This window comes from Leguminivora glycinivorella, chromosome 16, assembly GCF_023078275.1.
Source record: "Leguminivora glycinivorella isolate SPB_JAAS2020 chromosome 16, LegGlyc_1.1, whole genome shotgun sequence".
NCBI lineage: Eukaryota > Metazoa > Arthropoda > Insecta > Lepidoptera > Tortricidae > Leguminivora > Leguminivora glycinivorella.
Genome location: NC_062986.1, coordinates 11,027,935 through 11,054,681, shown reverse-complemented (window position 1 = coordinate 11,054,681; position 26,747 = coordinate 11,027,935). Strand labels below are relative to the sequence as shown.

The following is a 26,747-nucleotide window of genomic DNA, read 5'->3' as shown; positions in this document are numbered from 1 at the left end:
AAATTAATTGTATTTAATCTAAACAACCTTCCCTTAAAGTTAACGGAATTCAATAAAAACATGGTGTAAAATGCGGACACCCTTACTTACCCATGGATTACGTACAATCGTTTTGTCGTCAAAACAAAAGCTTGCACTGATGATATTTTTTTCTATCTACCCATCTACTCGTAGTTTTTGAAATGATGTAGCCGATGACCTGTAGGTTTTGATTTGTTTTTAATGGTCGGTTTACACGGGCATTGCAGTTGACATGCAGTCAGTACCCATACAAATTGCAGATTCTTCTGTATTGGCCCTAATTACACCATCATACGAAGGCTATGTTTATTTTATCTAACGAATTTAGCTTCAGTTTTATTTAAGATGATTTCTACACTGATGATGCCTACAATTTTTTTTCAAAATGTGTATTGACGTGCAATCATGATTTTACTACTTACTATACTTACTGCGATGGCTCAGCGACCCGAAGTGGATCTTGGCCTCCGACACAATATTCCGCCATTCGCTCCTATGATTTTAAAATAAAGAAATATGTCATTTGTTCTTATAAAAAACAAAAGCACGCAAACATATTTGGGGAAAATATGATTTTGGCCACTTCCAGGCTGCGAACAGCGCCATCTAGTTTTAACACTTTCGAAACCGGGCTCTACGCGGCGCTACGACATTTTCGCTACATACGGGGAAACCCATGTAATCGGCTACGCTTCTACGAGCGGTGTGCCCGACAGTCGGGTTCTTGGTAGCGAAAGTGTTAAGCCTACAAGGCCCATATATTTCAGAATTACTTACGCTTTTTTGTATGGGCTTTGTCAGTCCAGTATTAAATCGTTCCTGGTATCAGTATTTTTTTTAATTTCCTTGAGCTTCGCCAAATTAAGATTAATTTTAATTAAAGCATCAAAGGTTTTCCTCGTAACTTAGTATTTATTAATGTTTTCTTTCTTTGAACATAATGAAAAAAAAAAGATATTGCGACAGAATCTGACTGCGTTTGGGTCGCCACGCAACGTCAAATGTTGTCACTTCAGCTTGGTCGGCGGTCGGCATCTATTCATGGTCGGCAACGCCTATGTGGCGTGTTGTAACAAGTTTGGTGTCACTTATGTCCATGGGTACTGAGGCTTGTCGTTACTTCCTGTTTCATCAGACCCTTTAGCACAACTGCCTTATCGCGCGCGAGTCCATACATCAAGCGCGACTTCAAATATGGACTCGCGCGCGACAAGGTAAGTCGTGCTAGAGGGGCAGATTATGGTTCACACTTTTCATGTTTACCTACACGTTCGTCTGGTATAATAGTCATAATTTAGTTATCTCAGCAGAGGCGCGCATTTTTTTCGGAATTACCATAAAACAAACCTAAACTGAGTTCTCTACGGAAACCTTAACGAAAAAGTAAATGGTTTCAGAATTATGACTAATGGTAATCTGGACTGGAAATCATTAAATTAAGACTTTTAATCCATACTTCCATAGTAATATTATAAATGGGAAAATGTGTGTGTTTGTTTGTCCGTCGTTCACGGCAAAATGGAGCGATAAAACGTGATTTTTAAGTGGAAAAAGTTGAAGGGATGAAGAGTGAAATATGATACTTTTTGTCACTTTTTAATTCCCCACTTCCCTGAAATGGGGGGCAGAAGTTCGTATGGAGCATTACGAAATTTTTGAATTTCACGCGAGCGATGCAACGGATAAAAGCTAGTACCTAGTTACATAATTATATCAAACAAATGGTTTGCAACAATTGTGGCGAGACTGCACAAACAATCCAGCACATAATAGAGGATTGCCCCGTGACGCGCTATGCCAATGGACCTACAGAAGACCTGATCACCCTTAGCGACGAGGCCAATAAATGGCTGATTGGACTTAATTTTAACCTATGAATGTTTCTGTTCTTTGCCATACGACTAAATAAATATCAAACAAAGGGATCCGACAATGGACACATTATCGGTTGTCTGTCAGTCAGCGCTACGAGCGTAGCCAATACGAGCGTAGCCAATAATAATACGAAGAAGCACCTCCAACACCTCTGGTGTTTCGGGTGTCCATGGGTGGCAGTGATCGCTTACCATCAGGCGACCTGTGTGATCGTTTGCCTCCTATCCCATAAAAAAAAGTGCACATATTTCAGAAATTGCGTCTACGGACAGATAACCCGATATCGGGTCAGCGTCACTGAATGTGGTAATTCTGTGCCTTGGTACTCTTGCGTTACGCTGGAACCAGAAACAAGGAAACTTCTATTTCTACCTGCATTTATTCATGATGGAACTTGTTTACAGATGTAGACCGAAATGTTTTCCTTCGTATTTTCACGGAAACTCACGAACGTATCATGTTATTTCAGCGTGACACGTTAACGAAAACATTCGAACATACGAATGTATTTTTTCCTAAGCTGAAGAAGAGACCTTCGCTTACTTTCGGCCGATTACTTAAATGCGGTATAAAAGACAATTTATAGGATAGACCCAGAGCCCAGGCCCGCCAGACCTTCCTCAAATTCTCAAGGATGAAACTTTGGGACAATGTAGAGTTCATATCGGCGGTTAATGTGTGCATATTTTCTAGTTCGGCCCATCGGCCAATTTTTTGCTATCAAGTGATGAAGGTGAAAAAAAAAAGTGCTTACTTTCCTTAAATTCTCAAGGCTGATTTTTATATATGTGTTAGAGCACGTTGTTAGAAATTGGTTATCATCAATGCCAGACCGTTTCCGCCGGCCCTAACTTTTACCAGACGCGACAAAGTTGGCAAAAAACGACTCTAACTTACCTCATTTTCTCAAGCCTGATTTTGATATATGATACGCAGGGACCTGTAACTAGACCGTTTGTAAGCAGCCAGACCAATCGGATGGACCCAACCATCCGCCAGACCGACTTAAAGTTTCGATATGAGCGTTAGTAGAATTGAAATATTCCGGGTCTATAAAAGCTAAAAACTTGAATTTTCTACATTAAGCTACGTGTATATTGTATACTTGACGTAATAAGCGACTTTCAAAAATGTTACTTCTAAGGAAATAAAAAAATGAAAGTTTATATAAATAAATAAATAAAATAAATATTATAGGACATTCTTACACAGATTGACTGAGGCCCACGGTAAGCTCAAGAAGGCTTGTGTTGTGGGTACTCAAACAACGATGTATATAATATATACATACTTATATACATAGAAAACATCCATGACTCAGGAACAAATATATGTGCTCATCACACAAATAAATGCCCTTACCGGGATTCGAACCCGGGACCGCGGCGTAGCAGGCAGGGTCACTACCGACTGCGCCAGACCGGTCGATATATGGTGGTGGTGGTGGTGGTGGTGGTGGTGGTGGTGGTGGTGTATGGTGGGCGATATATGGTGGTGGTGGTGGTGGTATGGTGGTGGCGGGAGATATGTGGTGCAAGATTAATTTTAAGCTATGAATTTTATTTACACTGCGTAAGTACATGTGTATTTTATTATAAATATAACTTTTACCAGACGAATTCAAGTTTTTAGCTTTTATAGACCCGGAATATTTCAATTCTACTAATGCTCATATCGAAACTTTAAGTCGGTCTGGCGGATGGTTGGGTCCATCCGATTGGTCTGGCTGCTTACAAACGGTCTAGTTACAGGTCCCTGCGTATCATATACCAAAATCAGGCTTGAGAAAATGAGGTAAGTTAGAGTCGTCTTTTGCCAACTTTGTCGCGTCTGGTAAAAGTTATATTTATAATAAAATACACATGTACTTACGCAGTGTAAATAAAATTCATAGCTTAAAATTAATCTTGCACCACATATAAACTTTCATTTTTTTATTTCCTTAGAAGTAAAATTTTTTAAAGTCGCTTATTACGTCAAGTATACAATATACACGTAGCTTAATGTAGAAAATTCAAGTTTTTAGCTTTTATAGACCCGGAATATTTCAATTCTACTAATGCTCATATCGAAACTTTAAGTCGGTCTGGCGGATGGTTGGGTCCATCCGATTGGTCTGGCTGCTTACAAACGGTCTAGTTACAGGTCCCTGCGTATCATATATCAAAATCAGGCTTGAGAAAATGAGGTAAGTTAGAGTCGTTTTTTGCCAACTTTGTCGCGTCTGGTAAAAGTTATATTTATAATAAAATACACATGTACTTACGCAGTGTAAATAAAATTCATAGCTTAAAATTAATCTTGCACCACATATAAACTTTCATTTTTTTATTTCCTTAGAAGTAAAATTTTTTAAAGTCGCTTATTACGTCAAGTATACAATATACACGTAGCTTAATGTAGAAAATTCAAGTTTTTAGCTTTTATAGACCCGGAATATTTCAATTCTACTAATGCTCATATCGAAACTTTAAGTCGGTCTGGCGGATGGTTGGGTCCATCCGATTGGTCTGGCTGCTTACAAACGGTCTAGTTACAGGTCCCTGCGTATCATATATCAAAATCAGGCTTGAGAAAATGAGGTAAGTTAGAGTCGTTTTTTGCCAACTTTGTCGCGTCTGGTAAAAGTTATGGCCGGCGGAAACGGTCTGGCATTGATGATAACCAATTTCTAACAACGTGCTCTAACACATATATAAAAATCAGCCTTGAGAATTTAAGGAAAGTAAGCACTTTTTTTTTTCACCTTCATCACTTGATAGCAAAAAATTGGCCGATGGGCCGAACTAGAAAATATGCACACATTAAACGCCGATGTGAACTCTACATTGTCCCAAAGTTTCATCCTTGAGAATTTGAGGAAGGTCTGGCGGGCCTGGGCTCTTGATCTAGGAGGGGAGGCTAATAATGAAGATTGAGTCTAGACAGTATTACGCTATGACATTTAATCCATTTTACAATTAAACAGATATTATAAACTGAAATAGAAAAAAAATAATAATAAAATAATTTGATTTGTTCCCTACATAAACAGATATTCTTGTAATAAGTACACCGAGTTCGCAAGGAACCCGATAAGTATAGGTACTTGCCTACGATATCAAAATTTGGCTAATTGGGCTCGTGTAAGAAAAATGTATAAGTTAAAAAAATCCCTAAGCCGAAAATCGTTCCGAGAATTTGCCTTGCCCACCTGCCATAACAGAAGGTATAGGGATGCCGACCCCATCGCAATCCAAATATTTACCTATTCTTAAGTACCTTCGGTAGCCCTCGAGAGTCTACCAATGTTGGTTAGATGCGTGCTTTTTACTTTATCATAGGTATCGAAAGTATCTTATGTAGGTAAATAATTTTTAAGAAAAAAAAACCGCCGCCTTTGGGGTTCTGGTGAAAGCTACTTGCGAATGTTAGATTATGTAGAAATGTGCAGATATTTTTTAAAACTGCTTTTAATACTTTAATGATTTGATGGCAACACAAATAAATATACGTATAGGTACCGTTAAGGTTTGAGGAGTTTCCTCAACAATTCCTCATAAATCCGATTATAAGAAATCGAAGCTTGACAAAATTTTACTTGAAAACTCAATATTCTTAACAAACATAACTAAATAAATGTCACTGTTCTGAACTTAAATGCATGCTGTTCCTATAAAAATACCAAAGTCACTATAAGTGTGCCGTTCAGATTTGAGGAGTTCGGTTCTGACCATCATCAGCAGTTCCACTGCACCAAATGTCACTATTCTGGACGTAAGTTCATGCTGTTCTTATAAAAATACCAAAGTCACTATAACGCCGTGTCTTGCGTGGGCGACGGTCGCGCGACCGTCGCCGTCGCGTCTCATACTTCCATATCGATAAGGTTTGATTTCGTATGCGTCGCATCGCCGTCGCGCGATCATCGCGCGACCGTCGCGCGACCGTCGCCCACGCAAGCCACGGCGTAAGCGTGCCTTTCAGATTTGAGGAGTTTCGTTCTGACCATCATCAGCAGTTCCACTGCACCAAATGTCACTGTTTTGAACGTGAGTGCATGCTGTTCCTATAAAAATACCAAAGTCACTATAAGTGTGCCGTTCAGATTTGAGGAGTTCAGTTCTGACCATCATCAGCAGTTCCACTGCACCAAATGTCACTGTTCTGGACGTAAGTGCATGCTGTTCTTATAAAAATACCAAAGTCACTATAAGTGTGCCATTCAGATTTGAGGAGTTCCGTTCTGGCCATCATCAGCAGTTCCACTGCACCAAATGTCACTGTTTCGTACGTAAATGCATGCTGTTCCTTAAAAAACACAAAAATCACCATATGTGTGCCTTTCAGATTTGAGGAGTACCAACGATTTCTCCAGGATCCCATCATCAGAACTGAGTTCTGAGGAAAATGGAAACAATCTGTATGCATATACATTCAATCAAAAAAAAATTTCAAAATCGGTCCAGTAACGACGGAGATATCGTGGAACAAACATAAAAAAAACATACAGACGAATTGAAAACCTTCCTTCCTTGAGAGATTTGAGGCGGCGGTTAAAAATACACCCTTCTTCGGGCCCGAAGCTTTTTATGTTAGAGTCAGCAAACGAGCAGGCAGACGGGCTGATTAAGTTTACGATTCGTCGGAATATTGTTTCGTTAGTTTCTTGTTTGGGATTGAGACTTCCAACTTATGTACAAAGTTATCTATTTACTTTGGCGCATTTCTCATTTCTCCCAAGATTCGTATAAAAGTATACCGTGTTAATGACTCGAATGAATATTTTAAATTTTTCTTTTGCTAAGCTTGTTGCAATTACAAGATCTACACAGTTCACAGAGCCAAGGATGCGGTGCAAAACGGTTTGCTATGTGTTTTATTTATACTATTTTCTCAGAAAAGCTTTTTTCATGTTACTTTAGCTAACTTCAGAACGTTTTGTACTGAGACTGAAAATAGCGAAAATGCCGTAGCAAAGGTAGCAAAGAATAATTCACTATACGTGAGAGATATGTGCGTTATTGAAGAAAATCTCATATAACCGAACCGATGTTTGACGTGTATGCTCACAAAAAGTAGCAATTGTGTTCGGCCTTGCAGGGTACTTAGCCAACGCCACAATCACTTACGCTTCGTAAATTTATCATAGTTAGCTCTCCATATAGGCCGTCTTTAATAGCGCGATAGAGACATACGGCGTTTCGATCGCCACTTAGCGTCACGATTGTCACTTCGGCTAAGCCGGCAGGTATTGGATTTATGTCAATGGTAATAATCATCATCATCATCATCATATCAGCCCTTTATCGCCCACTTCTGAGCTATGCCTCTCTTCTAGTACGCCACTTGTCCCGGTCCTGGACTTGTCTCATCCAGTTGTGACCCGCTATTTTCCGCATGTCGTGTTGACCCAACGGACGCCAGGCGTTTCTTACATTTGTAAGCGGCCACCATTCCGTTAACATTTTAGTCCACCTGCCATCACTCTGCCTAGCAACATGTCCCGCCCAACTCTATTTTAGTTTGGTAATAACGAAACCTACGTCTTGCACCTTGGTGCGACGACGGATCTCGGTGTTCCTCACTCATTGGTAATACCTACGGGGTAGGTACCTGGCCCCGTAACCGAATGGCACAAACGGTCACGAAACGAAACGCTCGTAGATATCTATCTCTATCGCTCTTGCGTATTGGCGCGACAGACTACCTTTCGCGGCGTTTCGTTTTCGTTTCGCGTCGCAGAAATGCCATTTGGCTACGGCACCAGGCCCCGTAGCCGAATGGCATTTCTCCGACGCCAAACGAAAACGAAACGTAGTCTGGCTCTGTCGCGCCAATACGCAAGAGCGATAGGGATAGATATCTACTAGCGTTTCGTTTCGTGAGCGTTTCGTGAGCGTTTGTGCCATTCGGCTACGCACCCAGGGGTTTCTATTTTCCACAATGAAATTCTGATAAATAAAACATTTAACATTTATTTTGTACAAACTTAATACTAACAATGATAACATCGTATACCAGAAATACAAATATTTTTTTTATATAATTTAACTGCATTTTCTTGATATACTTTTTATATTTGCTAATCTTACGATCATCTTGATATACATATGTAGTACTATTTTATGTCTTTACCTGCGTAAAAGTTGTAGCTTAATATAATAATTTAAATATTTGAGGCGAGTTGAGGCTCTATCATGAGTTTTTCATATATGCATATGCATTTCTAGCCAGCAACCGCCAACCTATGGGTATATTTTGAAGGAAAGCCTGATTTACGTGATACTCTATGATTTTCTATCGGATTCCTTTGTTGGACATAATATTCGAAAGTGATAATGTAATGGCTGCCAGATTATCATTAGTCATTATTCTAAAACTGTTAACTTTTCACGGTTTTCATTAAGGTCATTTATAGATAGGTTAGGTTAGGTTTGTTGGCAATCCTGAAAAGTTACGCGTTTCGGAGAAAAACCAAATTATAACTAACGAAAATGTGGACAAACGATTCATTATGACTTAAGGCTTTATGGGAACCAATAGATACCGTTTTTTATACCAATTATCCATACTAATATTATGAATGGGAAAGTGTGTGTCTGTTTGTTTGTCCGTCTTTCAAGGCCAAACGGAGCGACGAATTGACGTGATTTTTTTAAATGGAAATTATTGAAGGGTGGACAGTGACATAAGCTACTTTTAGTCTCTAACCCCCCACTTCCCTAAAATAGGGAGTGGAAGTTTGTATGCAGCATTCCGCAATTTTCGAATTAAACGCGAGCGAAGCCGCGGGCAAATGCTAGTTCCTAATATTCACATATTTCACATGTCAACACACATGCCTAGCTAAATATTTATTAAAATGTACTATTTAATACACAGTCAGCATTCAATCACAGTTCAAAATAATGAATTTAGGCATTGCAACCGTTTTCATTTGTGGTCAAAATATCGCTTTACACATGTGACATTACTACTAATGTAATACGAGTAGTACAGTGCAGCAACAAAGGCTTTAATACAGAAGTATTTTTTACCATTCGTCCAACCAATATTCATTGTTTTTCATACAGGGTGTAATTTGTATAACCGGCAAAAGTTAAGGAGGTTTATATATTAGAACCCAATAGAGGTATATGAATCCTTTTGCAGGATTACGATATAGCGAGAGAGACGACCTACACTGTAAAAAATAATGTTGTATTGTAGGTATCATTCGTAGCTGTTGGTGCCGACTGTACCACAATAGAAATTAAATTATTACCAAAACTCAGAGACGATTTTTTTTTAATCTGCATATATTTTGGAGCCTTGGTCCTTGGGTCTACGCCGGCTCCGTTAGGCCACTTCACAACATTAAGAATAAATATACAAACTCATTATAAAAAATAATTCAGAACAAAAGTAGAAAATAAAACAACCGAATTTGTATATTTATCTATAAAAGAAACTATATACAAATTCAGCAGTCTTTCCGGGTTCCGCGAGAATTGAATGGAACACCCCTTTGTCGGTCATTGTGTATCCGTAGATTTCAAAGAGCTGCATTCTCTTCGCTTGAGTCCGGACACATTCCAAAAGGAAGTGATGCACATCCTCAACAGTTCCACAAACTTTGCAGTTGAGTTGGGCGAATCAGTTTTCCTCATCAGATGTGCAAACTTATTCAATGGAATGTGTCCGGACCGAAGTCTGTGTGCCCGAACAATATCTGTTCGCTTCAATGAGCCAAGAGACGAAATTTAAAATGTCTTAACTATTTTTTTTTTACATTTTGTACACTAAAATTGTTAATAGTTCTAATACAAAAAAATAAAATAGTGTACATGTATGTATGTACCTATCTGTTCAACTTCGTTTAGAAATCTAACATGGATTTATACAGACATATAGTCGTAGTCACATGCGCTAAAAATACTTAAGCTATTGGAATTGAGCGCAAATTGTGTCATTATTATTTAATTGTTTTTTGTTTTTAGGCTCTACCTATTAGGCATCTACTCAAAACAAAATTTTTTATGATCTTTACAAGAACAATCGTAATTGGCAAAAATACTTCTTCGTAATAATTCTGATACACAAGGGTATTAGAAACCAGTATTACTTTCCTAAGTTGGCCCAGTTTTTGTCAGGGTGCCTAGCTAACGTCACCGACTAACCAATTCTCTCCGTTTCGATCGAAACAGTCGCTATCGCTGTACGAAAAATACGGAAGAGTGACTGAGATACACAAAGCATTTCGTTCTCGAAGCGATAACTTTGTCTAGGTCGGCTGTTGAGCTATTAATAGGTGACAAACATGGATATCTTATGAATAGGTATACTAATATCTACATCATCTATCGTGTCTTCTGTCAATGTCACTCTTATACAGTGTGTACGCCTTATACGGGCGAATTATTAAGAGGTGTTAAAAAAGTTACTCTTCATTTCCACCACATAATGAACTTTTGAAAATGTTTCCAGCAGCAATGAACTGTAAGCATGGTTGCAATGTCAGTTAATGACAACTGTCAACAACCGTTTATTTTTTATGGATACAGTTTTTATTACAATTCTAAATCAATTTATCCAATTACATTCCTTATGTATACTAACCACCGTTAAGAGATTCGCCCGTATTAGATTTACACACTGTATAGGTACATACATACTTTGTAACAGCAAGCATTCCTCGGCGACTGCCATAAAACGGACGACAAACTCAATAACTCTGACAATGTTGACACTAAATAGGTTTTTTTTTTAAATCCAAAATCCTTATCCCCTTATTCATAAACGTACACCATTCCTACGTGTATTGGTGTGATAGAAAGCGACAAACGAACTTTATCGCGTTGATAACTTTAGTGTACCTACGTTATGAATAGGGGTTAGACTGTACGTTCACTAAAGTAAGATTCGATCACATTGATTCACAATTCACAATTAGCCGGAGGACGCTGGTTCGAATACAGCTCTGGACCCTTGGAGCCCTTGGACCCCTTGGTTAGATCTTTGTATATGACATATTTATTTCAGTTTAGATCCATCATCAGACCTCCACAATCACTCAACAAGAATCTCGTTCATAGAAAATGTTCGTTCACTAAAACCTGCTGCTGTTTTGCTCGACGCCCTCACGGCAACGATGTCTTGGCTCTGAAACAAAAAAGTTAATTTAAGACGCTACGGGAGCGAAAATACTAAAATGGAAAGCCGCCCTTTCAATTTGGGAATTTCAGTTAAATATACCAGTGTTATTAACTAGATTTATCGAAAAAAAATATGTCCATTAAGAACCACTCAGTTAAAAGATATTGCGAAAAAATCTTTAAAATCGAGGTTCCGCTCTCGACTGTTTCCTCCTTTAAACCTTATTTAAACTGAACGAAATTTGAGAATCTGAATAACAATGAAATAATCTGACCGTTTAGATTTTTTGGCTAATTGTTACCGATTTTGAATATCACACCTTTTTTTTGAGCCTTATTGAAAAAGGCCGTTTTAGATATTTTTGATTGGCTCTAGCGTCTTTTAAAATAAAAATAGCAAAAAAATCAAAACGGTCCGATAAAGATAAAAATAATAATATATATCCGATAGTCGTTTCAGCGAACGGTCTCATAGCGAAGAGTCTCGACCAACATCTTAAGAGACTCTCGCTAGGTGGCTGGATCAAGGGCCAGATGCAGAAGGCGGTCTTGGACACGGCGCGGATAGTCCGACGGTTCCTCTCTCTGCAGCCCTAACCACCGGCAGCTTGGGCCCTGCCCCGCTGCTGGCGGCACCCTAGGTTAGGTTTTTTATAATATGTTTATATGTTTTTATATTGTTTTGTAAATGTTTTTATATTTTATTTTTATATACATATTGTAAAAAACCTAGTAGCCTAGAGAATGAAAATAAATACTGAGAATAATAATCTGTGTTGAAAAAATCATTGCTCTATCTTCAAAAACCAGGGAGGAAATAGTCGAGAGCGTTTGTATGGAGAATTTACCTGTATCGTATCGTCTTAACCTATTTATATAAATACCAGAGTTCCGAAGATTGTCATTGTATTACCTAATTACTGTTCGTGCACAAAATACACCACACCATTAGAACGAAACCGACCTAACGCTGTAATAAATCGCTATTGAGTTGAGTCGGTTTCGTTCTAAAGGTGCGACATGTATTTACCTAGAGTGACAAAATTAAAAATATACTGCTCCGAGACCACGGTGAAAATTCCGTCTCTAAACTCGGAGGTTAGTTTTAAAACATGCGTTTGACGTTTGTAGTCTCAATTATGTGTAAAAATCGTGAAAGTTTAACTAAAAATTTTATTAAAAACATGTTTTAAACTTAGTATCCATCGTACCGAACATAACCTAACCTTCGTATTTATAAAGATTTCAAAAGTAAACTTAAGTAAATTTATATATTCTCGTTAGATGCGCCTTGGGGGAAGGCCGATGGTCCACTATCATATGTTTATCATAAAAATATGATGATAGGCAACATATGCCTCCCTTTTTCACCAACGTGAAGAAAAAGGATGGCATACAGACCTATGATCATATTTCTGTGATAAACATAATCATTATGATAGTATACCTAAATATATATCGGCTGAACACGGTTGTTTGATGAGTTCGCATCATCCGCGTGATTGGTCGCTTACTTTGTATTTAATTCAGACATCAAAATGGTCTAATAAATGTGTCTTATTATCTATGTTAGTAACAAAATTGAACAAGTAATATTTAATAATTAATAATTAAAAGTGATTTTTGCATAAATATCAAATGAATGATGTTACTGTGTGGTGACGGGTTAAGAATTTCACCACCCCCTTTCTTCCCGTGGGTGTCGTAGAAGGCGACTGTGGGATATGGGTTAAATTGTGGCGTAGGCGAGAGGCTGGCAACCTGTCACTGCAATGTCACAGTTTCGTTTTCTTTCAACCCTTTATTTGCCAAGAGTAGCACTGAAGCTTTAGTAGTTTCATGTGTTCTGCCTACCCCTTTATGGGATAGAGGCGTGATTGTATGTATGATTGTATGTATGTATGAATGCTTTTTTCAGTACAGATGGTGCTTTTTTATGCACTAGTGCGAGAAGTGGTTCCTTTTTTGTCAGATCAAAACTTTGGAGGGCCATCACTTAAAAACGTCATACGATACACGTGTACGGTGCAAGGAAATTCGTAACTCGTGTCGATTTAAAACACTCCCTTCGGTCATGTTTTAATTTATCGCCACTCGTTTCAAACTTCCTTTTTTTACGCACTTGTATCGTAATGTACTATTTTATGTTTGATATATGTACCTAAGTATATAAAATCAGATCCGGTCCAGCCGAATTATGGCAAAAATCCTGTCGGTTTGAAATCAATTCGATTTGCAACCTGTAGGTGCTTCTTCCTCGTGCCATGTTATTGGAATTCACTCCTTCACAGTAATACAGTTGCTATTGACATCTGAATGTTTCAATTCCATTTGTTTTAATAAAAAATACTTTTCTTTATTTGATATTATATTAATTTCTATTGAACTTCAAAGAGAGGTTCTGTAGAAAATATTTTATTAGCATTTGACGCAATAAAAACTTCCGTGAGACACTGCATATGTATACGAGTAATAGGTAAGACATATCATTCGGGTATTTTTAGTCGGAACTCGCTCAACATTTTTCACTCCAGCGCATAATTATTGGTTTTGGAGTATAAAGCTTCACGATGTTTGCTTTCTTTGAAGTATTGATGATATTATAACCATTTTAAGACGAAAGGGGTCGATCCTTCTGAAACAGGTTTTGAATAAAAACTTAGTCATAATTTTCATTATTGGTAACATGTAGTTTTACACAATTTTATGTATTCTGATGCCTTCATTTTTCAATTTTTTGGTTAAACATGGTTGTTCACTAAAATTTCGACATTGCGAAGAAATTAAGGTAGGTAAACCAAATTATTTGTCTATATCATTGAAGGTTGGCTGCCGTCACTACCAATAATTAATTCGTGGCTGGGGCTAAAATATTCATCAATAACGTGGGGCGACGTTTGAAGGATAGAGGTTGGACCCCGATCCGGCTCATTGAAAAATGATATTGTTGACAACGGTAAATCATATCCGTAACACATACAGATAAATGACAAAGACTTATTCATCATCCTCCTTGCGTTATCCCGGCATATGCCACGGCTCTTGGAAGCCTGGGGTCCGTTTTGACAACTAATCCCAAGATTTGGCGTAGCACTAGTTTTTACGAAAGCGACTGCCATCTGACCTTCCAATCCGAAGGGTAAACTAGACCTTATTGGAATTAGTCCGGTTTCCTCACGATGTTTTCCTTCACCGAAAAGCGAGTGGCAAATATCAAATGACATTTCGCACATAAATTCCGAAAAACTCATTGGTGCTAGCCGGGGTTCGAACCCGCGACCTCCGGAACGAAAGTCGCACGTACTTACCGCTAGGCTAAAAGGTACTGAAAGGTACTAGGTACTAAAATCACAGAGACTTATTACAATGTGAAAAAGCGTATACCTCTTGGGTCGACTCGTTAGTTTTTCGTCACGTTCCTAAAGTCCGATTCTGCTTTCGTCAGCCATTCTTCATTCGTCAACTTAGTCTGCCGTCATTATCGTCTTTGACCATAATGAGTTGTTGGCCTTTTTCTTATTTCGACTCAATCGTTTTTCGTCATTTCGTATTTGGTCATATTCTAAGTTGGTACTGATGTAAGACTACGAAAAAACACGAAAAACATAGATTTAATTAACAGCGAATATGCCGAAAGAAGATTATGACAACTAAAGAACGAGACGGATTAAGATAAATATGAACAACGAAATTGACCGTAGTTGACAAAGACCATCGACGATCGTGACGAATAAAGAATGGCTGACGAAAGCAGAATCGGACAAATTTAGGAACATGACGAAAAACGAACGAGACGACCCAAGGGTATACTGTGGAAAAGTTTCCCGGTGTGTTTTTGAATGTCAACCGTTATCATGTTTGACATATTTATCATTCCAACAAACGAGGTAAGTAGCTACCTATAGTGGTACGTTTTAGATTTTTTACTGTTACTGTGCAAATTAATGGAAAAGAACAACAACAAAGTTTTTTTTTTTATAATTAGTCGATTGTTCTTGTATGTAGCATGATTGTAAGATATTCTCTAAGTCATATCCATTTCACTCATCGATAACAAAGGAATAAAGTTGTTCAAGTAGTTGTCTGGCAGAGATTTAATCAAATCATTGTATACACATAAATGAACTCCATCAACCTTATTATTGACCAACCCTTTCATTAATACACTTCATAGAAGACAAATTAATGAGAAATTTGGATTTTCCAATATAATTGGAACATAATATTAAAAGACCCTATTAAGGCCCTTTGGGTTGGAAGGTCAGATGCCAGTCGCTTTCGTAAAACTAGTGTCTACGCCAAAATCTTGGGATTAGTTGTCAAAGCGGACTCCAGGCGCTCATGTGACATGGCGAATGCCGGGATAACGCAAGGAGTATGATGATTCAGGCCGATCTTGGTATATGGACCTTGTTCCTACTCCGTCCCCATTTCACCATAGGACCACCAGACAATCGGCAATGCGGCACCGCTTCACGGTTAGTATTCCAAAAATACGCACTAAGCATTTCGCTTCAACATTTCTTTTGCGAACCGCCAAGGAGTGGAATGCCCTGCCTGAGTCTATGTTTCCGCATGAGCACAATCCAGGGTGGCTAGCCGAATGGCACAATCGCTCACGAAACGCTCACGAAACGAAGCGCTAGTAGATATCTATCTCTATCGCGCTTGCGTATTGGCGCGACAGAGCCAGCGGCGTATCGCTTTCGTTTGGCGTCGGAGAAATGCCATTCGGCTACGGGGCCAGGTCTCTTTAAAACAAGAGTAAATAGGTATCTCATAGGTAAGTGTGCTCCACCGTAGACCGCATCATCACTTACCATCAGGTGTGATCGTGGTCAAACGTCTACCTATTCATACTAAAAATAAAAACAAATATGTATTTGGATGCTAAGGAGGAAAATAAGCTCTTAGTGATCATAGAAAGATTGTATAGACCCTGCCAGATGAGCCAGAAAAATAACTACTTAACTAACCACACAACAATCAAAGAAAATCTAAATAAAAGTACGAGTCCAAGTCCGACCCGCGAATTGCTTTTATCCAGCCCGCCATCGATCCTTCAAAATAGTGTGTTACTTATATCTAAGATCTAACCTGTGGCGATCTACTGGAAAACGTATGGTCCAAAAAGATCTGTGGTACTTTCGAGCGACTGAATGACATTTATGATCGCATAGGACACGAGCGAATGGCGAAGTCTAAGTGTTGGAGATTCACTACCGGCGGTTAAGCTAGTTGAGTATTAAGTAATTAAGTTACCTATTGTAATATTCCAAAATTTCAATATATTTTGTATTAATCGGACACTGGCGATCAAATATATGAAATCGCGTTCCTAGCACACATTCTAAGGTCGTAGGTGAACGCGTAACATGCTTGTATGAGTGAGATATGAGATATGACAGGTCGACTGTTCGCGTTTTTGACAGGCGGTAACTGTGAGGTACCCGAGAGCGGGAGGGCGGCACTTTCAGCGGGGAGCGGGAGTGGTCAGTAGCCATACTGTACGATAGTACTCTTTATTATACTGTGATAATGTACTTACTTAATGTATAGGTATAATTAATTATAAAAGGTAATTAAAACATTTGTTTAGTCTGGGAACTTTAAGAAAGTACTTGTTAAAGGAACGTCTAAATTAATCTCAAAATGCTGCGAAGAGCAAATTTTTCTGCTTTTATATTAAGTATATTATTCGTGAGAACGTGACACACGAGCCCCAAAAATGGTGCCAGCACAGCACTCTGAGCAGATATTCGAGGCAAGCGTTGTAGGCTTGTAGCCTATGCGAGCATTTCCTCGTGTGATGCAAAATCTGTCGCGTTTTAGCGTTACAAGGTGCGTCAAAGGAGAATGTTCACTCGAAATTATGCGAATAGCCGTATCTTTACTTTTGAAATCTTTGATCGAATTTGTGAGTTTCATGTTCTGCTTGACTTCTGATCACTTTCAGACCTGTTATTGTTTTAATCGTATCGTGTGTATTGTATGGCTGCGGACTTTTAGTATTGAACATATATCTACTTGTTCACACAGTATATTACACTACTTACATGCAAAGTTGAACCATTTTTTTCATGTTTTACAATGTTTGCATTATTAAATAGAGTGTCCACCGGTTATATATTCTTTTTTGTTTTTTGACCTATATTTGTGACGTATATAGAAAAATATGTAGATTTTTAGTATCCTTAACCTAGTGTAGCACCTATAGTGATAAACTAAACGGTTTAGAAGTTAGATGATAGTAAAGGACATGTCAAAATGCTATGAACGTCCTTTACACCCACGATTTTTTTGAACAATTAGAGATGATAGGGTCGTAAATGACGGTCTTAGATGATTTTTATACAAATTCGGGGCGTAAATGTAACCGGAATGGTACAAATGGCAACTGTTTTTAGCTTAGTTTACAATTGAGAAACTTGAAAAATGTATCAAAACGTAGTTAATATGGTATAGAATTAGCCACAATAGTGTTACGCCGTGGCTTGCGTGGGCGACGGTCGCGCGATGGTCGCGCGACGGCGATGCGACGCATACGAAATCAAACCTTATCGATATGGAAGTATGAGACGCGACGGCGACGGTCGCGCGACCGTCGCCCACGCACGACACGGCGTTACAGTGTATATTTATCTAAATTTTTAGCAAAGACAAAGAACAAGACTATTTTATATCCAGTTTTGCAATAAAGAAACAACATTTGCTTAAAAACTATCTAGTATTTTGGAAAGTTATTATTTTAGTACTCGCCGCTGTCTCAATAAGTTACGCATTCAGTATTTAATTCTAGCAGGGAAACGCTTTCGTAGTTTAAGTAAATATAAAAACACTAATGGTAATCACGTAAACTTTAATCAGCAACTGTGAACAGTAGACTATATTAATACGACAGTAATTTTAAGTCTAAAGTAGAAAGAAGTTCTAAGAATAACTAAGAGTTAAGTACCTATTTATAAACGCAAGTTAAGACGCGTATACAAACTGTGACCAACTAATAAATAATGGTAACTGTAGTCAAGACTACCTACTATGTTGATTCATATTTTTGATAATTTTAAAACAGCAGATTGTTATTTAGTCTTTAACCTGTTAAATAAGAATAATCTTAATTATGAGTTCAATCCTAGAAATATTATAGTCAATGCTTTAAGTACTTGGGTACATTAGTCAAGTCACCAAACGCTAACGCTCATTCGCTAGCGAAACGCACCTGTTATTGTCGCACTAAATGTTAGTATAGTCTACTGTTAAAGTTTACTGGCGGCGTAGCTGAATGGCAATCGTCGACGCCAGACGCCGACAAAAATGCAGTCTGGTGCAATACGCAAGAGCGATAAAGATATATAGCTACGAAATAGATATTATCGTGAGCGTTTGTGCATTTGGGTACGTACCCTGATTACCATAGTGTTTTTTTTTTTAATTACCTACATCTCGTCGCTGTATAATAATACTACGAAAGCGTTTCCCTGCTAGAATTAAAGGCTGAATGCGTAACCTACTGACTATTCAACAGCGGCGAATACTAAAATAATAAGAGTTTGTTGCCAAAGTATTAGATAGTTTTTAAGCAAATATTGTTTCTTTATTACAAAACTGGATATAAAATAGTCTTGTTCTTTTTTGTTGCTAAGATAGCTTAGATAAATAATACACTGCATTAAACTAATGTAGCTATTCTATGCCATATTAAGTACGTTTTGACACATTTTTCCAGTTTTTAATTGTAAACTTAGCACAACATTTGTACCGTTTCGGTTACAATTACGCCCCGGTTTTGTATAAAAATCATCTAAGACCGTCATTTACGACCCTATCAAATCATGGATGTAAAGGACGTTAATAGCATTTTGACGTGTCCTTTACAACCATCTATCTTCTAAATCGTTTAGTTTATCACTACGGTTGCTACACTAGGTTAAAGATACTCGTAATCTGCATATTTTTCTTATACACGTCACAAATATAGGTAAAAAAAAACAAAAAAAGTGGGTTTATCTTTCTCTTGGAAACCTGCATTATATGTCCTTTACGACAATTGAACCCAAAGATATCGATTACAGTTGCGGATAAAATATTTTTAGTGCTGGTCGTAAAGGACGAAGAACAAAAAAACTTGTCCTTTACGCCCAACTTTACCACACTACTATAGAAAGTGATCCTTAAAAAGTAAGGGCTTAAAGGGCAACAATATATATCAAGGTGACTTACGACTATATTTTTATTTGTAGATTTCCTTTACGACACAAATAATAATTTATAATTAATGACTTGATATTTACGCCCCTTCAGAAAAGCTATTTTTGCAAGTCCATAGTAGAAAATCTTGGTCGTAAAGGCAACTTTTTAAGAGATATCGAAATTTTAACTACACAGATCGATAGCGCTTGAAATTCTGAACAAAACTGTATATATAACTCATTTTCGCCAAAATGTCCTTTACGCCAATTGAACCCAGAGGTATCGATATGGTAGACGTGTTCAGTGGATACATGTAGAACTCAACATCATAGTGTGATAAGCCCCCCCCAGTCGAGATTTGCCCCGCTGTACCTTAACTACATTTAATACACGACATACTAGTTAAGTACAGGACTTTTCGAAGACAAACCTTGAGGCTGTTTGTCTGCCCATGGGGAGTTCAATAAATTGAAAATATTTCATACTTGACTCCCACTTGAGTCATACTTGACTCATACTTTTCACTCCTTGAGTTGCAGGCGTCCATAGGTTACGGTGACCGCTTTACATCAGGCGGACCGTATACTTGTTTGCCACCGACGTAGTATAAAAAAAAATACTTATGTAATAGATCCACAACATAATTATGTTATGAATTATTTTATTCTTTAAAAAATACGTTTTTTTTTTGTCCGTAGGTATATTATTATAGTATAATGATATACCTACATTTATGTATATTTAGGTAAGTTAACAATAATTATATCAATTATATAATCTATCAAATAACTGAAATACACACCGTCGTCTAGCACAGCTTGAGTTATAGCGCGCGAGTAATACCTGTTCATGATTTCAACACAGAGAAAAAAACTCAAAAGTGGAAAATTACTGCCTTGGCTAACCTAAGAGAACTTGAACTCACTGCCTGTGGATACATATTCCACCAGCGTTACCATCTGGGCCACCAAACTCAGCCAAGTCATCGATTTTTTTTTTTCACTTTATCAGTCAATGGAACCTGTCAAGTCTGAATTTTATTTTCACCACACCAACTGGTAAAGGCTTTTTTTTGCTATTCGAAAACAGATAGCAAAATTGCATTTTATCCAAAGTAAAGTAGTTTCATACAAATGATGATTTCGAATCATAAACATTGAATAAATTGATGGATTTGATTTATTTTGATGTTTTATAGTTAGTATTTTGTTCGTGTTGGTGTGGTGAAAAATTTTGTGTTTCACTCGCGGTGGCAAAGTTTGTTTAACCTTCGTGCCTTGATACCCTCGCAACGCTCAAGATTCCACTTTTTGAACCACTCGCTACGCTCGCGGCTCTATATTGGAATCTTTCGCTTGCTCAGGTATCAATATTGGCACGTGCGGTTAAACAACTACTTTGCCCTCTTGTAAAACAAATAACTATTTCACCACACCAACTAGTAAAGGTGAACTTTGCTTTTCGAAAACAGATAGCAAAATTGCATTTTATCGACAACAGTGTGATGTGTTATGCGGGCTGGTAGATTTTACCTATATGATGATTTCGAATCATAAATATTGAATAAATTGATAGATTTGTTTAGTTTGTTGTATTATAGTCAGTATTTTGTTCGTTTTGGTGTGGTGAAAAATATTATGTTTTACTCGGTGGCAAAGTTTGTTTAACCTCGTAAGGCCCAATGTACATTACAATGTATAATCTAATTTGAACCTTCCATGAACTGAAAAGTAGAATTTCCACTGTTACATTGATTTTTGAAACAAACGAAAATCTTGCCAATTTATTTATAGAATAAAGATCTAATTCAAAATGGGAAAACTAACTATGGTGGGTGGGCTTTCCGAGGTTAACTTTCGTGCCTTGAAACCCTCGTAACGCTCAAGATTTCACTTTTTGAACAATTGTTCAATATTGGAATCTTTCGCTTGTTCGGGTATATCAATATTGGCACGTGCGATTAAACAACATCTTTGCCCCCTTGTAAAACAAGTAATTTTAAGCCTAGTTCTACTAAGTTAAATGCAAGAGAGAGATTTAAAGATTTTCAAGCATGGACTCGCGCGCGATAGCACAAGTTATGCTATACCGCCTGTTCTTTACTTACGCACACGTTCATACACCAGTTGCTGAAGTTATCTTTTAATCTTTTCCGTGCACCTGTATGAGGCAAGAAAAAAAAAGGAGTTATTGCTCAAGCATTAAGACGGAAGGGAACGATCACTTCGAAACCGGTCTATCATGTAAACCGTAGTCCATTTTCTCCGTGGATATTGAAATTATTAGAAATATTTTACACGATTCGAACAGTAGCCATTGTGCTCATACGGTAGTTTTTTTTGATAATTGTACAAAATAGGAGACAAAAATGATTAGGTACGAGTAAAGATTTTTAATTTAGCAATTGATTGAGTATTCGAAAAGAAAGGTAGATGCGTAAAATACGTAGTTAGTTAGTAATTAAACAACAATTTATTTTCATGATGTCAATATACTTACCTCCTTATTCATAAACGTTCACTAAAGTTATCAAGCCGATAAAGTTCGTTTGTCCCTTTTCGACGTATTGGTGTGTTAGAAAGGGACAAACGAACTTTATCGTCTTGATAACTTAAGTGAACCTTTATGAATAACGGGGTTAGTATCTTTAGTTAAGTGGGGTCCAGCGCGCACAAGTTTTCGCAAGAAAAGCGAAGCGTTTGGTTGACGTGACTGGTGACCGAACAGCTGGTAACTTCTTCACACAACAGCACGCGGAAATGTCGCCAGCATCCTTGATACAATGCCTCAAGAGCCTATTAAAGATATAAGCTAGCTCTTATGTTTTATGTTACGTCTTAGTTTCTACATATATGTAATTATTTTTTATTTATAATTAATTATATGCATACTCAATACCCAGGGAGAAATAAGAACAACGTTTGTGTCGAAACTCGATCGTCCCCTACGCTCTCAAACAGCACATGCTAAACTTTTCATGCAATATACACGTCGTAGTACCTATAGTAATTGGAAAAATAAAAATAAAAATGAAAACATGAAATGTGAATACACTACTCAAATTTAAGTAGTGTTTTCATTTTTTTCACTCATTTCGGGCCGAGTGTATTCTACCTTGTAAATGAAATTGGTAGGTAACATAATATTTGTTCATCGTAATTTAATATTTTAATAACGATTCTAAAATTAATTATTAAAATTTATCATTTGATTATCGACAGAGGTATGAAATATCACGCTTTTTTTTTTCTAATTGATAGTACAGTCAGCAACAAAAAGAGCGCATTAAATAACGCTTCGATGCAGAATGTCATCAGATATATACTTTTTACGTTGTTCCATCCGCTACTGTACCAAAACCCTGTGTTGTTTCAACCAAGTACCTTCCTGTTGGTAATAGGCGAGACGACTAAAAGAAACTAATTAGTCCGTCAGTTAGATTATCAAAGAATTTTAGACTCGTATTTTTTCTTTTTTTCTCGTAAACGAAAAATGACGACGGTACAGTGCGTTGAAGTTTCGCTGACGTCACGCCTAGGTACAATATTTACTTAGAAGTGACGTCACAAGCCCCCCACTCCGGAACTTTGATGCTCTATATCTTTGTATTTTTTCATTAATTAGAAAAAGCGAAAAATATTTGTTCAGTATTTTTTGACGATCTAACTGACGGACTAAACAGAATGCCATTTTTTTGTCTGTATGTAGTCCTCATCCCTATTATACTAAATTATAACAACAGGAGGGGTAGGCACCTGTACAAAATGACTTTCTCTAAACACTGCTAAAATCAGATCAACGAAAGCCAGATCAGGCTAAGCAGAAAACTTTTTTTAAATAAAGACGTAAACATTAACATTTGAATAGGCTGTGGTATCAGAATCGCTGCTAATGCAGGTTGGTTTAACTCTAAAACCATGCAGCCTGCAGGTAAGCGAACGATTTGAATCCTAGGCCACTCTAGAACCCTGTCTTATTGACACTGTGCTGTATTTGTCAAAGAAGTCACTTCGACGTTTACTGTGAAAAGGTTGTACAGTGGAGGATTCAATTCGGTTGATTATAAGCGAACAATTATACTCATGCTTAGGATAAATTGGCATTTCGTTAAAACTACCTGTTCTTATAGGCATATCACAACTAATTATTTTCACTAAAGTATTCACAATCAACGTTGTAACACTGATGTAGTGAAGTATTTTCAAGTGAGAAAAGATAATAAGTACATACGTATTTTGAATGTGAGAGTCCGAGTGAGACGCCGTAGGCGGTAACCATCGCGCGAGTGGCGGCTGCAACACCATGTGTCTAAAGGTCTGTCGGAACTGTCGCGACATGGAGCAGTACAGCACGAAATTAATAGCCCCATTCAACAGCGCCAGGAAATCCATCAGCTCCCCAAACAGGTTGTAGCAACGCTTGAAGAAGCACAACCCTAGCAAGCCACTCATCAAACCCAAAATCCCTTGAGGGAGTTCAGTAACGAGAAACAGCAGTAACACAGCCAGAAGCATCTTCGTCGTTCTGTCTGTGCGCTTATCGGCTTTCATCTGTCTCTTGACCATTTTTTCCGCAGCCGGGCAACCAGTGTTGGACCTTAAGTTTTTCTGATGCCGATTGGCACTGTACAATGCTCGGATGAGCCATATACTAATGATAGTCAATATGGAACATGGGAGTAGCTTTATAATGACGCCGTGAACCCAGAAGTTGGCTTGGTAGAGCGTTCCTTTGAACTCGGGGTCGACGTGGTATGCGATGCCGGGGTTACCACGTGCATCGGTTACGTTCTTTGTGTGAATATCGAATACCTGTTGAAGAAAGAAGAAACATTTATTTTATAATACTCAACTAACTGCTCAACAACTAAGAGCTGATGATTTGCTCAGTGTTAATTTCAGTGACTAGTGTCACGGTGCTTGAAGTTTTAAACGCACTGTATTCAAAACTTCTGGCCGTAACAAACTATACGAGTGCTGATGGGAGGAAATTTGAAACGAGGGGCAATGAATTAGAAGACTCCCTGTGTTTGAAATCGAGACAGAAAGAGTTATCAATTCCCTCTTGGCACGTGTAAGTACTCATATCTAACAAAACAGATTGTCATACAGCCATTATTTACGAATTTTCAACGTATCGTAGAAGGTTTATTATTTCCATTTCAGTTACGTCCTTTTAAACATTTATAAGATTAAAATCGTGTTTAATATTTTTGATTTAAGTTCTGTCTTTAATTAAATGTTCGAAATAGAGTTAGGCCTTTTTCACATTATCCGATCCGATATCGGTGTAGGAACGACATCCTGCACCCGCAAAACGCTTCCGATAGTATCGGATGTAGGTACCCGCGCTCCCGCTAACATTGTTACAACGCGACATCCGACATTGTAAACTAGACGCTGTGTAAGATACGACGTTCTTGTGACATATTATTTCGGAAAATAGAGAGAAATATAAAATTCGGAAAATGTCATATTATAAATTTGGATGTTTTAAGATCATTAATGCAATAAAATGAAAATGACGATTTTGTAGATCCAACAGTGTTACTTGGGACCGGCGAATATAACACATAGGTAGTTCCAAATCAATGAAGTATGATTTTGTATCAAAAAATATTTTTAAAGATTTGTATAAGTATATTTAATAAATATAAGCACTATATTTCAAACGTATAATTGTAAAATTAAAATCGCGAGCATTATAAATACTCAGATTGTCAGGCAAAATAAATAATTTTACATTTGACTATATCCACTAAAAGACGAGAAAAGTAATATCTGCAATCCGGACATTACTACACGGATTACTTCTTTTTTCAACAAAAATTGCCAATCGGATTGTCAACTGAATTGAAGTTTGATCCATGTTTGATCATTAACAGCAGTTTAATAAAACGCCATTTTTGTCACTACTTCAAACGTATACCTGCATTATATTCGCAAATAATCAAACATTATCGTCCGACATGGCCAAAATGGTCGGATTCACCTTCCGATATCGGCAGTTCGAGGGCGCCTCGGACAAAAACTGTTGCAGAAGAGTGCCATCAGCATTAAGTCCGCAGTATTTGCGTTTTATATCTTTTATTAGTAATAATGATCTAATAACATGCATAAATGAAGACATGGAGACTCATAAATCTTATATTTTACATCCTTCCTAGTTCCTAATAGTTCCATAGTTCCTAATGTGAAAACGGCCTAAGCGATCACGCAATTTAGTTAGCGATAATAATAAAATAGTTCTTTAAAATCGATATTCTATACTATCTGATAATCGGTCTGTTGCACATTCGTGTAATTAAAAAAAAACGATTCACTACATTCCTCTCTATTTAATTTGGACTGAAATAAAAACAAATTTTCAGAAAGCTACTCGTGTAACGCGTGCACTCATTTGGAAATTGTATAGGTAGGACTACAAATGATAGTAATTCCAGGTCTTTGAAATAGAGTATTTTTATAGGTTGTTTATTTTGGAAAGGAATAGGTAAATATTATTTTATATGTACTACCTACGCACACAGTCTAAGCTCGTGTAGGTGAACGCGCACTATGTTTGTATGAAGGAAATATAACAGGTCGCTGTTCGCGTTTTTGACAGGCGGTAACTGTGAGGTAACCGAGAGGTGGTAGGCGGCACTTTCATCGGGGAGTGGGAGTGGCCATACTGTACGATAGTAGGTACTATTTATTATACTGTGCTGTAGTAGCACCATTTTTGTTAACGAAATCGTATTGAAACCTAGCAACAGAACAGAAAAGTTTCATACACACTTCCTGGGACATTTTGGGAAATCTATTTGAGAATTTCTGACCTAACGAAAAGTAGGTATCACTTCACGGTAATCTCGTGTCGTGTATGAAAGGATATATGAAATACGTAGCGCAGTTATTGAACTTACCATAAACGTAGGTGCACAGAGAATCGGTGGCAAAATGAACGATGTCAATATTGCTATGCTGCAACGTCTTTCCGTGCACAGTATGTGACTCCGATCCGAATACCTGGAGAAAAAAATTGATAAAAACTTCAATCTAAGGTTTTTCTTGCTTCAGTGGCCGAGCCGTATTTAATTGAATTTCTCAGCCCTTCGATGAAAGGATTAAAGAAAGTATAAGTCCTCCCATTTTTTTCTTTATTTTGTTTTTGGGTGAAAGCGTAAAATTGTCTCATTTCATTAAACATGCTTTTAAGTCATCATTTTCTTGTTATAATGAAGAACTTCCGCGGAGATTACCTACTATAAATAGTTTTTACTACATTTATTTGCTAATGTAATTGTTTATTAATGTTAAAACTACGTTTGAAAGCCCACAGAGCCACAAATAATTATAATCATTTCGCTCATAAATAAAAAGAACTTATTTTAATAGTTGCAAATGGATGTCTGTCATGACATTTTTAAGTAAACTTAATATGTCCTATATAGAGTCTGTTCGGAGAGTCGTGAAATGTATGGGGTCCAATACACTCTACTTCTGTGTTATCTTGAATACCAACAAAATAAAAAATTAAACAAATTCAGTCTTACAAGTAAAA

General features: G+C 37.4%; 1 protein-coding gene across 1 annotated transcript in view; it reads right to left on the bottom strand.

The window, feature by feature from the left end:
- Nucleotides 1-8,576: 8,576 nt before the first annotated feature.
- The window catches only part of LOC125234489 (G-protein coupled receptor dmsr-1-like), a 118,771-nt gene continuing 100,600 nt past the window's right edge, over nt 8,577-26,747 (bottom strand). Inside the window, exons 5-7 of the mRNA XM_048140749.1 lie at nt 26,110-26,212; nt 23,433-24,013; nt 8,577-11,019 (exon numbers count right to left, since the gene is read on the bottom strand). Of these exons, the coding sequence (XP_047996706.1) occupies nt 10,998-11,019; nt 23,433-24,013; nt 26,110-26,212 (706 nt within the window). The 3' untranslated portion in view covers nt 8,577-10,997. The remainder of the gene's footprint in view (nt 11,020-23,432; nt 24,014-26,109; nt 26,213-26,747) is intronic.